This window comes from Phoenix dactylifera, chromosome 2 (assembly GCF_009389715.1).
Source record: "Phoenix dactylifera cultivar Barhee BC4 chromosome 2, palm_55x_up_171113_PBpolish2nd_filt_p, whole genome shotgun sequence".
NCBI classification, from domain to species: Eukaryota; Viridiplantae; Streptophyta; class Magnoliopsida; order Arecales; family Arecaceae; genus Phoenix; species Phoenix dactylifera.
Window position 1 is genome coordinate 19,365,079 of NC_052393.1, and position 15,722 is coordinate 19,380,800.

The 15,722-nt window shown below is 41.5% G+C and overlaps 2 protein-coding genes across 2 annotated transcripts; both read left to right on the forward strand.

Moving 5' to 3' along the window:
* The first annotated feature begins 4,917 nt into the window (after positions 1-4,917).
* On the forward strand, positions 4,918-6,590 carry LOC103699484 (malonyl-coenzyme A:anthocyanin 3-O-glucoside-6''-O-malonyltransferase-like). The gene has a single exon (XM_008781505.4). The coding sequence runs from the start codon at positions 5,004-5,006 to the stop codon at positions 6,348-6,350; it is 1,347 nt and encodes a 448-aa protein (XP_008779727.2). The 5' UTR covers positions 4,918-5,003; the 3' UTR covers positions 6,351-6,590.
* Positions 6,591-13,684: 7,094 nt separating this feature from the next.
* Positions 13,685-15,285, forward strand: LOC120109993 (malonyl-coenzyme A:anthocyanin 3-O-glucoside-6''-O-malonyltransferase-like). The gene is made up of 2 exons (XM_039123946.1): positions 13,685-13,794; positions 13,909-15,285. The coding sequence occupies exons 1-2, from the start codon at positions 13,685-13,687 to the stop codon at positions 15,029-15,031; spliced, it is 1,233 nt and encodes a 410-aa protein (XP_038979874.1). The 3' UTR covers positions 15,032-15,285.
* The last annotated feature ends 437 nt before the right edge of the window (positions 15,286-15,722 follow it).

Consider the following 15,722-nt stretch of genomic DNA (forward strand, 5'->3'; position numbering starts at 1 on the left):
TTTATAAAAATGGTATATTATTTATCTTGCAAACGATTAGTCATTGAGTCATCTTCAACACCAGAATACACATAACATAACAAGGATGGAGTTTAATGGGGCCGATATGCTGCATAGCTTCCGGGGTGGTTCTGAATCCCTTTACAAGGTCAATCAAAGTCGTAGGGAGGGACCCTTTTTTTTTGGGTAAATCGGCTGCTCACACTACCCTAGCATGAGCACAACCAGCTATATCAGCATCCAGCAGACAACATAAAGCGAAAGGAACGAAAGACTGCTGAGTCCAAAGAAACTCTCCAGAGTGGTGCACAGTGAAGGAGACGATCCAGTCAGCAGCCTGATTTGCCTTTCAAAAGACTTGCCTGACCTGGAGAACTCGGCACTCCTGTAGCATCCGACGAATGTCGCCCAGAAAAGGGTCCTCCACCTTCTCCCGCCCCTCTTCCCTAAAGTGTGCCATCAGGGAAGCTGAGTCTCTCTCTAAAATGATACAACCAGCCTGCAGAACATATTGGAAATGGCCCTTTGTTGGGGCCTGCCCAACCCAAGAGAGAATAGAGAAAAGATATATAAAGAGAGAAGAGGAATAACAAACAGGGAGGGCCATCATGTCCTTAGCAAAACAAAGAGAAGATGGGAGGCGGTGGTGGTCTCGTGACGATGATGGAGCATGGCGACTAAAGGGCAGGTGGTCAAGGCGGCAGTGTGTAGTGGCCGCAGCGGCCACCACTGGATGGCTAATGATAGATGATGGCGGTGGTGGTTGGAAAGAAAGGTAGTATGAAAGGAGGGAAAGAATACTCTGTTCAAATGATGCCACTGAAGGGTTGGATTTTAATGCAACCCAAAATCTGAACAAAGCTACCAAAAAGCATAAATATTGGAAGCCCTTCTTGCCTTCGGAAATAGGTTGTATCTTTGGCTGAACGAAGCAACCAAAAAGCATAAATATTGGAAGCCCTTCTTGCCTTCGGAAATAGGTTGTATCTTTGGCGCCAAAGAAGGATTCACCTTCCTCGGTGCGAATCCACTGTTGGATCATTCTTTTTTTTTTTTCTTTCTTTTTTTGAAATGGATGTATCATACATAGTGGGTAGAAAGACACCCAAAAAAATCAAAAGATAACAAGTCTCGAAATGCACCGGATAGTCTCCTCTTCCCTAGCCACAGGATCTCCCCAGAGTGATTAGCTACTTAGAAGGCTACCCAATCTATTGCTCCGTTGGCCTCTCGATACATATGCTTGGCCTGCAGGGCCATCCCAACCCTCACCATCTTTCGAATATCTCTAAGGAGAGGATGGTAATCACCCACCTCTCTCACACTCTACTGGATCCAACCAATGACAGTAGCCAAGTCGCTAGGCAACCACCAGTCGCAATCACCTTGGAGTTTAGATCCCTAATGACGAAACACACTCCTCCCCTACTATTAGCGCCAAAGAAGGATTCCCCTTCTTTGGTGTGAATTCCCTATTGGATCATCCACTGCTTGCTGTGACATCAATGGAAATAGATAAATGATAGAGTTTGGGGGAGCTTTTGGAGGGCCAAAAAGCACTTTCTGGCTCTCTAAAAGTACTTTAGGATGAAAAAGGATGTTCGGTAAAAATTTTGGAAAGTTGATTTAGCTTTCTCAGAAAACTGAAAAACAACTTTTCGGGAGAAGCTCCATTTTGGAGCTTTTCAAAAATACTATTTTAAGCTGTGTCAAGAAACTATTTTTTGACCAAAATACCCCTATTTAAAAAATCTTTTTTTCCCAAAACCTTCCATCTCACCGTCTCTTCCTCTCTCACCCTTCCCTCTCTCTCTCCCTCTCTGTCTCTTCTTCTTCTCAACGCCGTTGCCCCCTGATCCTTTTTTTTCCTTTGTTTTGGGAGGCAGCCCGTGGCTGCCCACGGTGGTAGCCACCACGCCGGCCATCACCCAAGGCCAGCGACACTTTCGTAGGTCGTGCCAGCCCGTGGAGGGCCGGGCTCGACCATGGGGTGGCCGGGCCTCCGCCAGACGCTGGACCACGGCGTCCCAGCCGCGGGACCGAGAAGCTGTGGGGCAAGCCGCTTCGGCTCCCTTCCGCCGAGCCCGGTCATGGCATCCTAGCCGCGGGACTACGGTGTCCCAGCCGCAGCGAAGCCTCCATGGCAGTGGAGCTGTGGGGCGGCGATGTCCGCCTGCGGTGGTGGCGAGCAAGCCGCCTCGGCTTCCTTTCGCCGGGCCCCCTTCGGGGCCCCCTCCCGCGGCCGCCGCAGCCCGGCCCCCTTCCAGCGCTGCCGGCCTCGCGGGAGGAGAAGAAATGAGAAGAAGGAAAGAGGGGAAGGAACGAGAAGAAGAGAAGAAAAAAGAAAAGAAAAAGAAAAAAAAGAAAAAGAAGAAAAGAAAAGAAAAATAAATAAATAAATAAATATGTATATAAATGAATAAATAAATAAATAAATAAGATAATAAATAAAGATATTTCAATAAAATAGAATAATAAATAAATAAATAAAATGAGTGAGTAGCAAATAATCTGATCTAAATAAATCAATAAATAAAAATAAATAATAGTAATTATTTAATTAATTTTATCATTTAGCTAGAAAATTTGTTAGATAGATATATAAATGGTCATCAGAAGGGTGAAAAAATAATTTACATTAATAATTATAATATTTTATATATTTATTATTGTATTATACTATAAATATAATATTATATTATATTATATCATGATATATTGATATGTTATGTTAAATAATTTAATATTATATTAAATTATCTTATAGTATACAATGTTATAGTACTATATTATAATAATCTTATATTACATTACATTAATATTATACTATATCATATATTTATGTATTAATATATATTATATTTTATTATGCACTGTTGTATAATACTAGTAATATCCTTTATGGTCATTTTGTTACACAAAAGTACTTTTTCAGTTTGTTTATTAAACATATGTTAAAATGCCACAGCTCTTTAGAAATGTAGTTAGCAAACAACAAACCACTTTTTATAAAAACTCTACTTCAGACAGTTCTACTTCCAACAGTTCTATTTCCAAAAGCTCAACTGCCAACAGCTCCCCCAAACAGGACCTTAATGACCTGTGCAATGTGTGAGCGATCCAATGATGGATTCGGGCGAAGAAATAAGAGGGTTCTTTGGAGATCTAATGGTGGACACGTACGATCCTCCCCTTCCTTCATCCTTGCCTCTTGGGTCCTCAGCAATGTACATCCACGAACTTTTTATTTTTTATTTTTCAGAACAGAAGGGATGTTAAATCCCGCTGGCGTTGGCTTTATGCAGTTGAAAAGGAGAGGGAAAAAAGATTTGTGAACTCTATTCATCTTTATGAATTAATATACCACCAATATTTTACAATTTTCTCATACTAAATTACAAGAAAAGAAATTAAAATAAGTTCCTGCAGCAATTATTTCAAGCAGGATGGACATAATCTCTTGTATGCACACATCCGTATTAATAACCTGGATATGATATCCAACTGATTCATATCAAAAATATCTTCTTGAAGATTCTAGCTAATGAAATTTTGCATATCAAACCCATTATTTGAGGTTCAGTTTGCATCTTCCGTGTGAAAAAAATGATTAGTATTTTTTTTTTGCAACGTCCACTGTTGGAGTGCAACTTGCGCAGCACTCCAATTTTGTTTTTGAGCACTCCAATGTATAGACCTCGAAATGGCTGCTGTGTGATCCAACTGTTGATGTCATGAAACAAGGAGAAGCATTTTTTCATGAAAAAGATCGATGCAACAAGAACGCTTTTATTTGAATGTGGTGAAGAATTCATTTTGATTGATTTTAACTTATGTACATCATCAACTCAGGAGTAGTCTGGCCCTTCCATAAATCTCTTTGGAAAGTTCACGTGCCTCCAAAAAAAACCAATACTTTCATGTGGCTAGGGTTGTTCAGTAGATTGCATGCACTGAAAATTCTTGCCAAGAAGGATTTATGGACGGTGCTCCTTATGCGACTCTAATACCAAGCCGATAAACCAACTCCTTGTCTTATTCTGTTGGTATGAAGACTTGGGACCAGCTAGCTGCTGGCTTTCTTGGAATGAGCAATGCAGAAGAATCTTCGTTGACCAATTGCCTCTTGTTATTTCCGCTGTCATGCATCCTGTTCAAACAGTGGCGAGCTATGAAAATTTCTGATGCTCGGTTTTGTTCCTCCCCAGACACAGGCTTACTGCCCCAACTTGATATGTTAGGACTTAAACTTCCTTCTCTTTCTTTGTTAATATTTTTAATTTTCTAATAATAGTTGGGGAGGGGTCTTAACCTTCCTGAGAGAGGCACTGGGGCCAAATTTTCTTTTCTTTTTTTTTTTGGCTAAAAATGGAAGTATCATACATAACGTGTACGGATACCGCCAAAAAATTAAAAAGTAAAACATCGCGGAGAATCCTGGGCAACTCCGTCTCTCCCATCAAATTTTCTTTGAGCACCTCACTTTTCAACAGGAGTTCCATACTCCCAGCCATCCATTAATTGCATGCACTCCCATGTACAACGTGACCATCGTGCAATACATAGATGACCATGATCATGAAAATTGGACCGTCTAAATTTAATCCTTATCCAGAAAGTACCCAAGCTTGCCATGAAGGATCGATCTATGGTTCGGTTTGCTCCAACCACGAGCTTTCACATCAAACAGTCACAAAGAAAAGCCATACCCTGCCCAACCCAAACAGCGCACCAAAAGCCGCATTTGTCGGTGCCGAACCGAACCCAGAACACTAGGCAACCACTAGTTTTTTACGCAGGAACGCAACCGGCCATTGGACAAACGGAGAGCACGTAAGCAGAGACTAGATCTTTCGATGCATATTTACCCCAAGGCGGACCAATTTGTTCACGACAACGACAAGTTGCTCACGGTAATAGAAATCTGTTTGGCAACTTTATAAGTTATACCTTCTCTTGCGGGCTTTGATTCCAGTTGGAACCTGAGAGAGTAGTGTCCTGCAATGGCGTCGAAATTCCCAGCGCTCAGAGTTCTGGAGAACTCCCGGGTCTCTCCACCACCCGGATCAGTTGCTCCTGCATCTCTCCCCCTCACCTTCTTTGACGTAATCTGGTTAGTTCAACACCCTGTCGAGCGCCTCTTCTTCTATGACTTCCCCAATCCAATTGCTCATTTCATAGACTCGTGCCTCCCCAACCTCAAATCCTCGCTGTCTGTCACCCTGCACCACTTCTTCCCTCTTGCCGGTAATATCCGTCGCTCCCCCGGCAGCGATGACCGGTACGAGATAGCCTACGTCGATGGCGACTCTGTCTCCTTCACCGTGGCGGAGCACGACGGTGATTTCCACGATTTCTCCGACGACCATGGATGCGACATCTCCAAGCTCCGGCAGTTGGTCCCCCAGCTGCCGAAGGCCCAAGATGCTCAGCCTTCGCTAGCCGTGCAGGTGACCGTGTTCCCGAATCATGGCATCGCCATCGGGGTCTCGATCAACCATGCTGCATGTGACGGCTCTAGTTCCATGCATTTCATGAAGTCATGGGCCTCCGCATGCAAGTCGGGAGGCTCGATGCCCGAGGTGGCGCCGCCGCCCCTGTTTGACAGGACCTTGATCTCCGATCCTCGAGGGCTGTACTCGGTTTTCCTTGATGATGTAGCAGGAATGAGTGCTCCTGAACCATCAGCGGAAATTCCTTTCGCCGACATGGTCCATGCCACGTTCTCTCTCAAACAAGATCAGATTCAAAGGCTCAAGAGACTGGTTCTGGCCAGAGCCGCGGAGCGGGAGACATCGTTCCATTGCTCGACGATCGTGGTTGCGCTTGCTTATGTATGGGTCTGCTTTGTTAAGATGAGAGGCCTTGCAAGTGATAGGAAAGCTTATTCAGGATTCCCGGTGGATTGCAGGGGACGACTGCAGCCGCCACTCCCGGCATCATACTTCGGAAATTGCGTAGGGCCTTGTTTTGTAGAGGTAGCAGTAGGCGATGTAATTGGAGAAGAAGGGTTTGTAGCAGCGGCGGAGGCAATTGGGAAAGCAATTGAAGGAATAAAACACGGAATTTTGGATGGTGCAGAGATCTGGCTACGAAGATTTGTGTCTGTATTGCCTGAGCAACCGATGACCGTTGCGGGGTCGCCAAAGTTCAGAGTTTATGAGACTGATTTCGGATGGGGAGGACCAAAGAAGGTTTTGGTGACGTCCATCTCGGGTCCCCGAAACATTTCGGTGGCAGAGAGCAGAGCAGAGCAAGGTGGAATCGAGATCGGTATGGTACTCCCGAAGCATGTGATGGATGAATTCAGTGCTCACTTCTTTAATGGCCTGAAACTGATCGCAAAATAATCCCCAGGCCAGTAGCCGACAGAATTGGTAACCATAATGTTTGTGTGCGTCCGTGTGTGTGTGTGTGAGTGTGAGTGAGTGAGTGAGAGAGAGAGACTTGTTCTTCTCATAATGCAATGTATCCGTCCAATTAGCAGAAGGAATTGCTCTTCAAGTCATCAGCATAAGGCTGGGCTAGAAAAATAGTTTGGATAATTATTCTTCTCGAATATATTATGTGAAAGCCGAATTAACTTTACATGTATGAATGAGAGAAAGGTGCGCAGATTAATCCTCAAACAATTTTTTAATTGTTTATTTATTTATTTAGCGCCTCTAAGGTTAATTAATTCAAACTTCCACATTCAATCCGCTGGAATTTAGTCATATGGGTAGTTTCCTTTTGTCTTCTCCTTGGATTCGGTCAAATAGTTCTAGATGGTCACTGTTGAACATATGGCATATGCTTCTGTCTAGCTATCTTGCCGTCTACGAGCGGCTGTCTTTACTAATCCGGTCCTTTTCACCAACTTGCACATTTTTTATAGAAAATGTTGAAGAAAAAATAGTAACAAAGAGTAGGTGATCATAACGTGTGGTTTTTGATAGAGCGAGACAAAAAAGTTTGGATCGCCAATTTATTGTTGTAATTATTCCTCTCCAATATATTGTGTGTATATATGTTGAGGAACACATGCTCACACTTGTAGTCCAAAATAAAAAAAAATGTGCAAATATGCTAAAAAATTAATTATGATTATTAACAATTTGATTTTATAATTTGTTTCGATAGATATTTAGGATAAAAAGGATGAGAATGGTTTGATTTTTTTTCTTTTTCCTTCTAAGGAGGTGGGTTGGGGTTTGGAGAAAAGTGGTGGAGACTAGCACAAGGGATGGCAAGGTAGAGTCAAGGTTAGAAGAGTAAATGAGTATGACAGATTAAAAAAATAGAAAGGACCAGGTAGGACCGTGGGGAAGTAAATTGATTGAGAGAGAAAAATTAAAAGAATTATCTTAGAATAAAATTATTTTGCACATTCATGAAATTACATACTAGGGATACGACAACCATTATATACTCAAAAGATTTTTCTTCATTAGAATATTTTTTCTAAGAATTAAGCTGATGCTTGAGTATATAATGTCTAAAAAAATAACTTTTTTTATATTTAATTAACTATGAAAAATGACACATTCCATAATAACTTATATTTGGTTGAGCATCTATTTTTTTAGAAATATTATGTAAAATACCTGTTATGCTCTTAGAAAAGAAAAAGACTTTACTCTATTCTATCTAAAAGCTTGAGGATATTTTTTTTGAAAAAAATATTTCAATTTTCAGTTGGTGAAAGTTGGACTTTTTTACATCCTATATGAATTTCTCTTTTTAATATAGAAATTTTATTTTTATTGGAAAGCTACTTTTCTATCTCTCGCCTTTGAAAATTCTATCCCAACATAAGATATTTTTTCATTATTTGTTGACCATAGTTTCTCTCGTCCTCTTCGCACGAACCAAACAAGTACATAGGGAACTCTTTCCATAAGCATGCAAGTACACGACATTTTATCATGATATCATAAATTAAGAAATAAAATAAATTTAAATAACTAAAGTTCAAACTTTAATTTTAAATAACTAAAATCCAAACTTTAATATCTCACACAAAATTCAGAAGTTTGACATCAAATTTTAATAAAATTCTAATCTAAAATAAACAAACTAAAACTTTGTTTCTAATCACTCTATCGAAGCATAACCCTGTGCTAGTATAGTTCTTAGGATCTGTAAAAATAGTAAGATATTTTAACTAGATAACTCAAACAATAAGATAAATAGCGGTTTTACAATAAATAAGCATATGAAAATGCATTAGTTCAAAAATTAAATCTAGATATGCAGCAATATCAAAACATCATACACATGAATCATATTCTTCTCAAAATTTAAAATTTACTTTCACAAATTCAAATTTACAAAACATCAAGTTTATCTCAGCAGCCATGAACTATAATGATACTTATACCATATGGTTGGGCGAGATAACAAGCTCAGAAATAAGCAAAGTGTTAACGTATAACCTATGATGGCTGAGTATACCCTCATTATTAGTGTACCAACATATAAACTCCACTGGCAAGCTATCAATGTGCCAATATATAAACTCCCACTAGTAAGATATTGGTACATAGTCGAATAAAAGCACTTTTTTCTTAAAAAAATGTATTCCATGTTCCAAATTGAAAGATACATAAAACTATGCGATATCAAAAATCAATCGAATATAATTTATATCAAAATCAATATGTTTGATCATGAATCATATAATGTTTCAAAAAAAAATATACTCAATAATAACATACTATGCATTAAGTTCATAAATTATGAATAATTTATTTTAAAAATATTTTATAATTTATTGATAAATTTAGAAAAATGGTTATATTATTTATCTTGCAAACGATTAGTCATTGAGTCATCTTCAACACCAGAATACACATAACATAACAAGGATGGAGCTTAATGGGGCCGATATGCTGCATAGCTTCCGGGGTGGTTCTGAATCCCTTTACAAGGTCAATCAAAGTTGTAGGGAGGGACCCTTTTTTTTTGGGTAAATCGGCTGCTCACACTACCCTAGCATGAGCACAACCAGCTATATCAGCATCCAGCAGACAACATAAAGCGAAAGGAACGAAAGACTGCTGAGTCCAAAGAAACTCTCCAGAGTGGTGCGCAGTGAAGGAGACGATCCAGTCAGCAGCCTGATTTGCCTTCCAAAAGACATGCCTGACCTGAAGAACTCGGCACTCCTGTAGCATCCGACGAATGTCGCCCAGAAAAGGGTCCTCCACCTTCTCCCGCCCCTCTTCCCTAAAGTGTGCCATCAGGGAAGATGAGTCTCCCTCTAAAATGATACAACTAGCCTGCAGAACATATTGGAAAGGACCCTTTGTACCCAAGAGAGAATAGAGAAAAGATATATATAGAGAGAGAAGAGGAATAACAAACAGGGAGGGCCATCATGTCCTTAGCAAACCAAAGAGAAGATGGGAGGCGGTGGTGGTCTAGTGACGATGATGGAGCATGGCGACTAAAGGGCAGGTGGTCAAGGCGGCAGTGTGCAGTGGCCACGGCGGTCACCACTGGATGGCTAATGATAGATGATGGCGGTGGTGGTTGGAAAGAAAGGTAGTATGAAAGGAGGGAAAGAATACTCTGTTCAAATGACGCCACTAAAGGGTTGGATTTTAATGCAACCCAAAATCTGAACGAAGCAACCAAAAAGCACAAATATTGGATGACCTTCTTGCCTTCGGAAATAGGTTGTATCTTTGGCGCCAAAGAAGGATTCCCCTTCCTCGGTGCGAATCCACTGTTGGATCATTCCTTTTTTTTCTTTCTTTTTTTTGAAATGGATGATAATACATAGTGGATAGAAAGACACCCAAAAAAATCAAAAGATAACAAGTCTCGAAATGCACCGGATAGTCTCCTCTTCCCTAGCCACAGGATCTCCCCAGAGTGATTAGCTACTAAAAAGGCTACCCAATCTATTGCTCCGTTGGCCTCTCGATACATATGCTTGGCCTGCAGAGCTATCCCACCACTCACCATCTCCTAAATATCACTAAGGAGAGGATGGTAATCACCCACCTCTCTCACACTCTACTGGATCCAACCAATGACAGTAGCCAAGTCGCTAGGCAACCACCAGTCGCAATCACCTTGGAGTTTAGATCCCTAATGACGAAACACACTCCTCCCCTACTATTAGCGCCAAAGAAGGATTCCCCTTCTTTGGTGTGAATTCACTATTGGATCATCCATTGCTTGCTGTGACATCAATGGAAATAGATAAATGATAGAGTTTGGGGGAGCTTTTGGAGGGCCAAAAAGCACTTTCTGGCCCTCCAAAAGTACTTGAGGATGAAAAAGGATGTTCGGTAAAAACTTTGAAAAGTTGATTTAGCTTTCTCAGAAATCTGAAAAATAACTTTTCGGGAGAAGCTCCATTTTAGAGCTTTCCAAAAACACTGTTTTAAGCTGTGTCAAGAAACTATTTTTTTGACCAAAATACCCCTATTTAAAAGACCTTTTTTTCTCCCAAAACCTTCCATCCCACCGTCTCTTCCTCTCTCACCCTTCCCTCTCTCTCTCCCTCTCTGTCTCTTCTTCTTCTCAACGCCGTTGCCCCCTGATCCTTTTTTTTCCTTTGTTTTGGGAGGCAGCCCGTGGCTGCCCACGGTGGTAGCCACCACGCCGGCCATCACCCAAGGCCAGCGACACTTTCGTAGGTCGTGCCAGCCCGTGGAGGGCCGGGCTCGACCATGGGGTGGCCGGGCCTCCGCCAGACGCTGGACCACGGCGTCCCAGCCGCGGGACCGAGAAGCTGTGGGGCAAGCCGCTTCGGCTCCCTTCCGCCGAGCCCGGTCATGGCATCCTAGCCGCGGGACTACGGTGTCCCAGCCGCAGCGAAGCCTCCATGGCAGTGGAGCTGTGGGGCGGCGATGTCCGCCTGCGGTGGTGGCGAGCAAGCCGCCTCGGCTTCCTTTCGCCGGGCCCCCTTCGGGGCCCCCTCCCGCGGCCGCCGCAGCCCGGCCCCCTTCCAGCGCTGCCGGCCTCACGGGAGGAGAAGAAATGAGAAGAAGGAAAGAGGGGAAGGAACGAGAAGAAGAGAAGAAAAAAGAAAAGAAAAAGAAAAAAAAGAAAAAGAAGAAAAGAAAAGAAAAATAAATAAATAAATAAATATGTATATAAATGAATAAATAAATAAATAAATAAGATAATAAATAAAGATATTTCAATAAAATAGAATAATAAATAAATAAATAAAATGAGTGAGTAGCAAATAATCTGATCTAAATAAATCAATAAATAAAAATAAATAATAGTAATTATTTAATTAATTTTATCATTTAGCTAGAAAATTTGTTAGATAGATATATAAATGGTCATCAGAAGGGTGAAAAAATAATTTACATTAATAATTATAATATTTTATATATTTATTATTGTATTATACTATAAATATAATATTATATTATATTATATCATGATATATTGATATGTTATGTTAAATAATTTAATATTATATTAAATTATCTTATAGTATACAATGTTATAGTACTATATTATAATAATCTTATATTACATTACATTAATATTATACTATATCATATATTTATGTATTAATATATATTATATTTTATTATGCACTGTTGTATAATACTAGTAATATCCTTTATGGTCATTTTGTTACACAAAAGTACTTTTTCAGTTTGTTTATTAAACATATGTTAAAATGCCACAGCTCTTTAGAAATGTAGTTAGCAAACAACAAACCACTTTTTATAAAAACTCTACTTCAGACAGTTCTACTTCCAACAGTTCTATTTCCAAAAGCTCAACTGCCAACAGCTCCCCCAAACAGGACCTTAATGACCTGTGCAATGTGTGAGCGATCCAATGATGGATTCGGGCGAAGAAATAAGAGGGTTCTTTGGAGATCTAATGGTGGACACGTACGATCCTCCCCTTCCTTCATCCTTGCCTCTTGGGTCCTCAGCAATGTACATCCACGAACTTTTTATTTTTTATTTTTCAGAACAGAAGGGATGTTAAATCCCGCTGGCGTTGGCTTTATGCAGTTGAAAAGGAGAGGGAAAAAAGATTTGTGAACTCTATTCATCTTTATGAATTAATATACCACCAATATTTTACAATTTTCTCATACTAAATTACAAGAAAAGAAATTAAAATAAGTTCCTGCAGCAATTATTTCAAGCAGGATGGACATAATCTCTTGTATGCACACATCCGTATTAATAACCTGGATATGATATCCAACTGATTCATATCAAAAATATCTTCTTGAAGATTCTAGCTAATGAAATTTTGCATATCAAACCCATTATTTGAGGTTCAGTTTGCATCTTCCGTGTGAAAAAAATGATTAGTATTTTTTTTTTGCAACGTCCACTGTTGGAGTGCAACTTGCGCAGCACTCCAATTTTGTTTTTGAGCACTCCAATGTATAGACCTCGAAATGGCTGCTGTGTGATCCAACTGTTGATGTCATGAAACAAGGAGAAGCATTTTTTCATGAAAAAGATCGATGCAACAAGAACGCTTTTATTTGAATGTGGTGAAGAATTCATTTTGATTGATTTTAACTTATGTACATCATCAACTCAGGAGTAGTCTGGCCCTTCCATAAATCTCTTTGGAAAGTTCACGTGCCTCCAAAAAAAACCAATACTTTCATGTGGCTAGGGTTGTTCAGTAGATTGCATGCACTGAAAATTCTTGCCAAGAAGGATTTATGGACGGTGCTCCTTATGCGACTCTAATACCAAGCCGATAAACCAACTCCTTGTCTTATTCTGTTGGTATGAAGACTTGGGACCAGCTAGCTGCTGGCTTTCTTGGAATGAGCAATGCAGAAGAATCTTCGTTGACCAATTGCCTCTTGTTATTTCCGCTGTCATGCATCCTGTTCAAACAGTGGCGAGCTATGAAAATTTCTGATGCTCGGTTTTGTTCCTCCCCAGACACAGGCTTACTGCCCCAACTTGATATGTTAGGACTTAAACTTCCTTCTCTTTCTTTGTTAATATTTTTAATTTTCTAATAATAGTTGGGGAGGGGTCTTAACCTTCCTGAGAGAGGCACTGGGGCCAAATTTTCTTTTCTTTTTTTTTTTGGCTAAAAATGGAAGTATCATACATAACGTGTACGGATACCGCCAAAAAATTAAAAAGTAAAACATCGCGGAGAATCCTGGGCAACTCCGTCTCTCCCATCAAATTTTCTTTGAGCACCTCACTTTTCAACAGGAGTTCCATACTCCCAGCCATCCATTAATTGCATGCACTCCCATGTACAACGTGACCATCGTGCAATACATAGATGACCATGATCATGAAATTGGACCGTCTAAATTTAATCCTTATCCAGAAAGTACCCAAGCTTGCCATGAAGGATCGATCTATGGTTCGGTTTGCTCCAACCACGAGCTTTCACATCAAACAGTCACAAAGAAAAGCCATACCCTGCCCAACCCAAACAGCGCACCAAAAGCCGCATTTGTCGGTGCCGAACCGAACCCAGAACACTAGGCAACCACTAGTTTTTTACGCAGGAACGCAACCGGCCATTGGACAAACGGAGAGCACGTAAGCAGAGACTAGATCTTTCGATGCATATTTACCCCAAGGCGGACCAATTTGTTCACGACAACGACAAGTTGCTCACGGTAATAGAAATCTGTTTGGCAACTTTATAAGTTATACCTTCTCTTGCGGGCTTTGATTCCAGTTGGAACCTGAGAGAGTAGTGTCCTGCAATGGCGTCGAAATTCCCAGCGCTCAGAGTTCTGGAGAACTCCCGGGTCTCTCCACCACCCGGATCAGTTGCTCCTGCATCTCTCCCCCTCACCTTCTTTGACGTAATCTGGTTAGTTCAACACCCTGTCGAGCGCCTCTTCTTCTATGACTTCCCCATCCAATTGCTCATTTCATAGACTCGTGCCTCCCCAACCTCAAATCCTCGCTGTCTGTCACCCTGCAGCCACTTCTTCCCTCTTGCCGGTAATATCCGTCGCTCCCCCGGCAGCGATGACCGGTACGAGATAGCCTACGTCGATGGCGACTCTGTCTCCTTCACCGTGGCGGAGCACGACGGTGATTTCCACGATTTCTCCGACGACCATGGATGCGACATCTCCAAGCTCCGGCAGTTGGTCCCCCAGCTGCCGAAGGCCCAAGATGCTCAGCCTTCGCTAGCCGTGCAGGTGACCGTGTTCCCGAATCATGGCATCGCCATCGGGGTCTCGATCAACCATGCTGCATGTGACGGCTCTAGTTCCATGCATTTCATGAAGTCATGGGCCTCCGCATGCAAGTCGGGAGGCTCGATGCCCGAGGTGGCGCCGCCGCCCCTGTTTGACAGGACCTTGATCTCCGATCCTCGAGGGCTGTACTCGGTTTTCCATCATGATGTAGAAGGAATGACAGCTCCTGAACCATCAGCGGAAATTCCTTTCGCCGACATGGTCCATGCCACATTCTCTCTCAAACAAGATCAGATTCAAAGGCTCAAGAGACTGGTTCTGGCCAGAGCCGCGGAGCGGGAGACATCGTTCCATTGCTCGACGATCGTGGTTGCGCTTGCTTATGTATGGGTCTGCTTTGTTAAGATGAGAGGCCTTGCAAGTGATAGGAAAGCTTATTCAGGATTCCCGGTGGATTGCAGGGGACGACTGCAGCCGCCACTCCCGGCATCATACTTCGGAAATTGCGTAGGGCCTTGTTTTGTAGAGGTAGCAGTAGGCGATGTAATTGGAGAAGAAGGGTTTGTAGCAGCGGCGGAGGCAATTGGGAAAGCAATTGAAGGACTAAAACACGGAATTTTGGATGGTGCAGAGATCTGGCTACGAAGATTTGTGTCTGTATTGCCTGAGCAACCGATGACCGTTGCGGGGTCGCCAAAGTTCAGAGTTTATGAGACTGATTTCGGATGGGGAGGACCAAAGAAGGTTTTGGTGACGTCCATCTCGGGTCCCGGAAACATTTCGGTGGCAGAGAGCAGAGCAGAGCAAGGTGGAATCGAGATCGGTATGGTACTCCCGAAGCATGTGATGGATGAATTCAGTGCTCACTTCTTTAATGGCCTGAAACTGATCGCAAAATAATCCCCAGGCCAGTAGCCGACAGAATTGGTAACCATAATGTTTGTGTGCGTCCGTGTGTGTGTGTGTGAGTGTGAGTGAGTGAGTGAGAGAGAGAGAGAGACTTGTTCTTCTCATAATGCAATGTATCCGTCCAATTAGCAGAAGGAATTGCTCTTCAAGTCATCAGCATAAGGCTGGGCTAGAAAAATAGTTTGGATAATTATTCTTCTCGAATATATTATGTGAAAGCCGAATTAACTTTACAAGAGAAAGGTGCGCAGATTAATCCTCAAACAATTTTTTAATTGTTTATTTATTTATTTAGCGCCTCTAAGGTTAATTAATTCAAACTTCCACATTCAATCCGCTGGAATTTAGTCATATGGCTAGTTTCCTTTTGTCTTCTCCTTGGATTCGGTCAAATAGTTCTAGATGGTCACTGTTGAACATATGGCATATGCTTCTGTCTAGCTATCTTGCCGTCTACGAGCGGCTGTCTTTACTAATCCGGTCCTTTTCACCAACTTGCACATTTTTTATAGAAAATATTGAAGAAAAAATAGTAACAAAGAGTAGGTGATCATAACGTGTGGTTTTGATAGAGCGAGACAAAAAGTTTGGATCGCCAATTTATTGTTGTAATTATTCCTCTCCAATATATTATGTGTATGTTGAGGAACACATGCTCACACTTGTAGTCCAAAATAAAAAA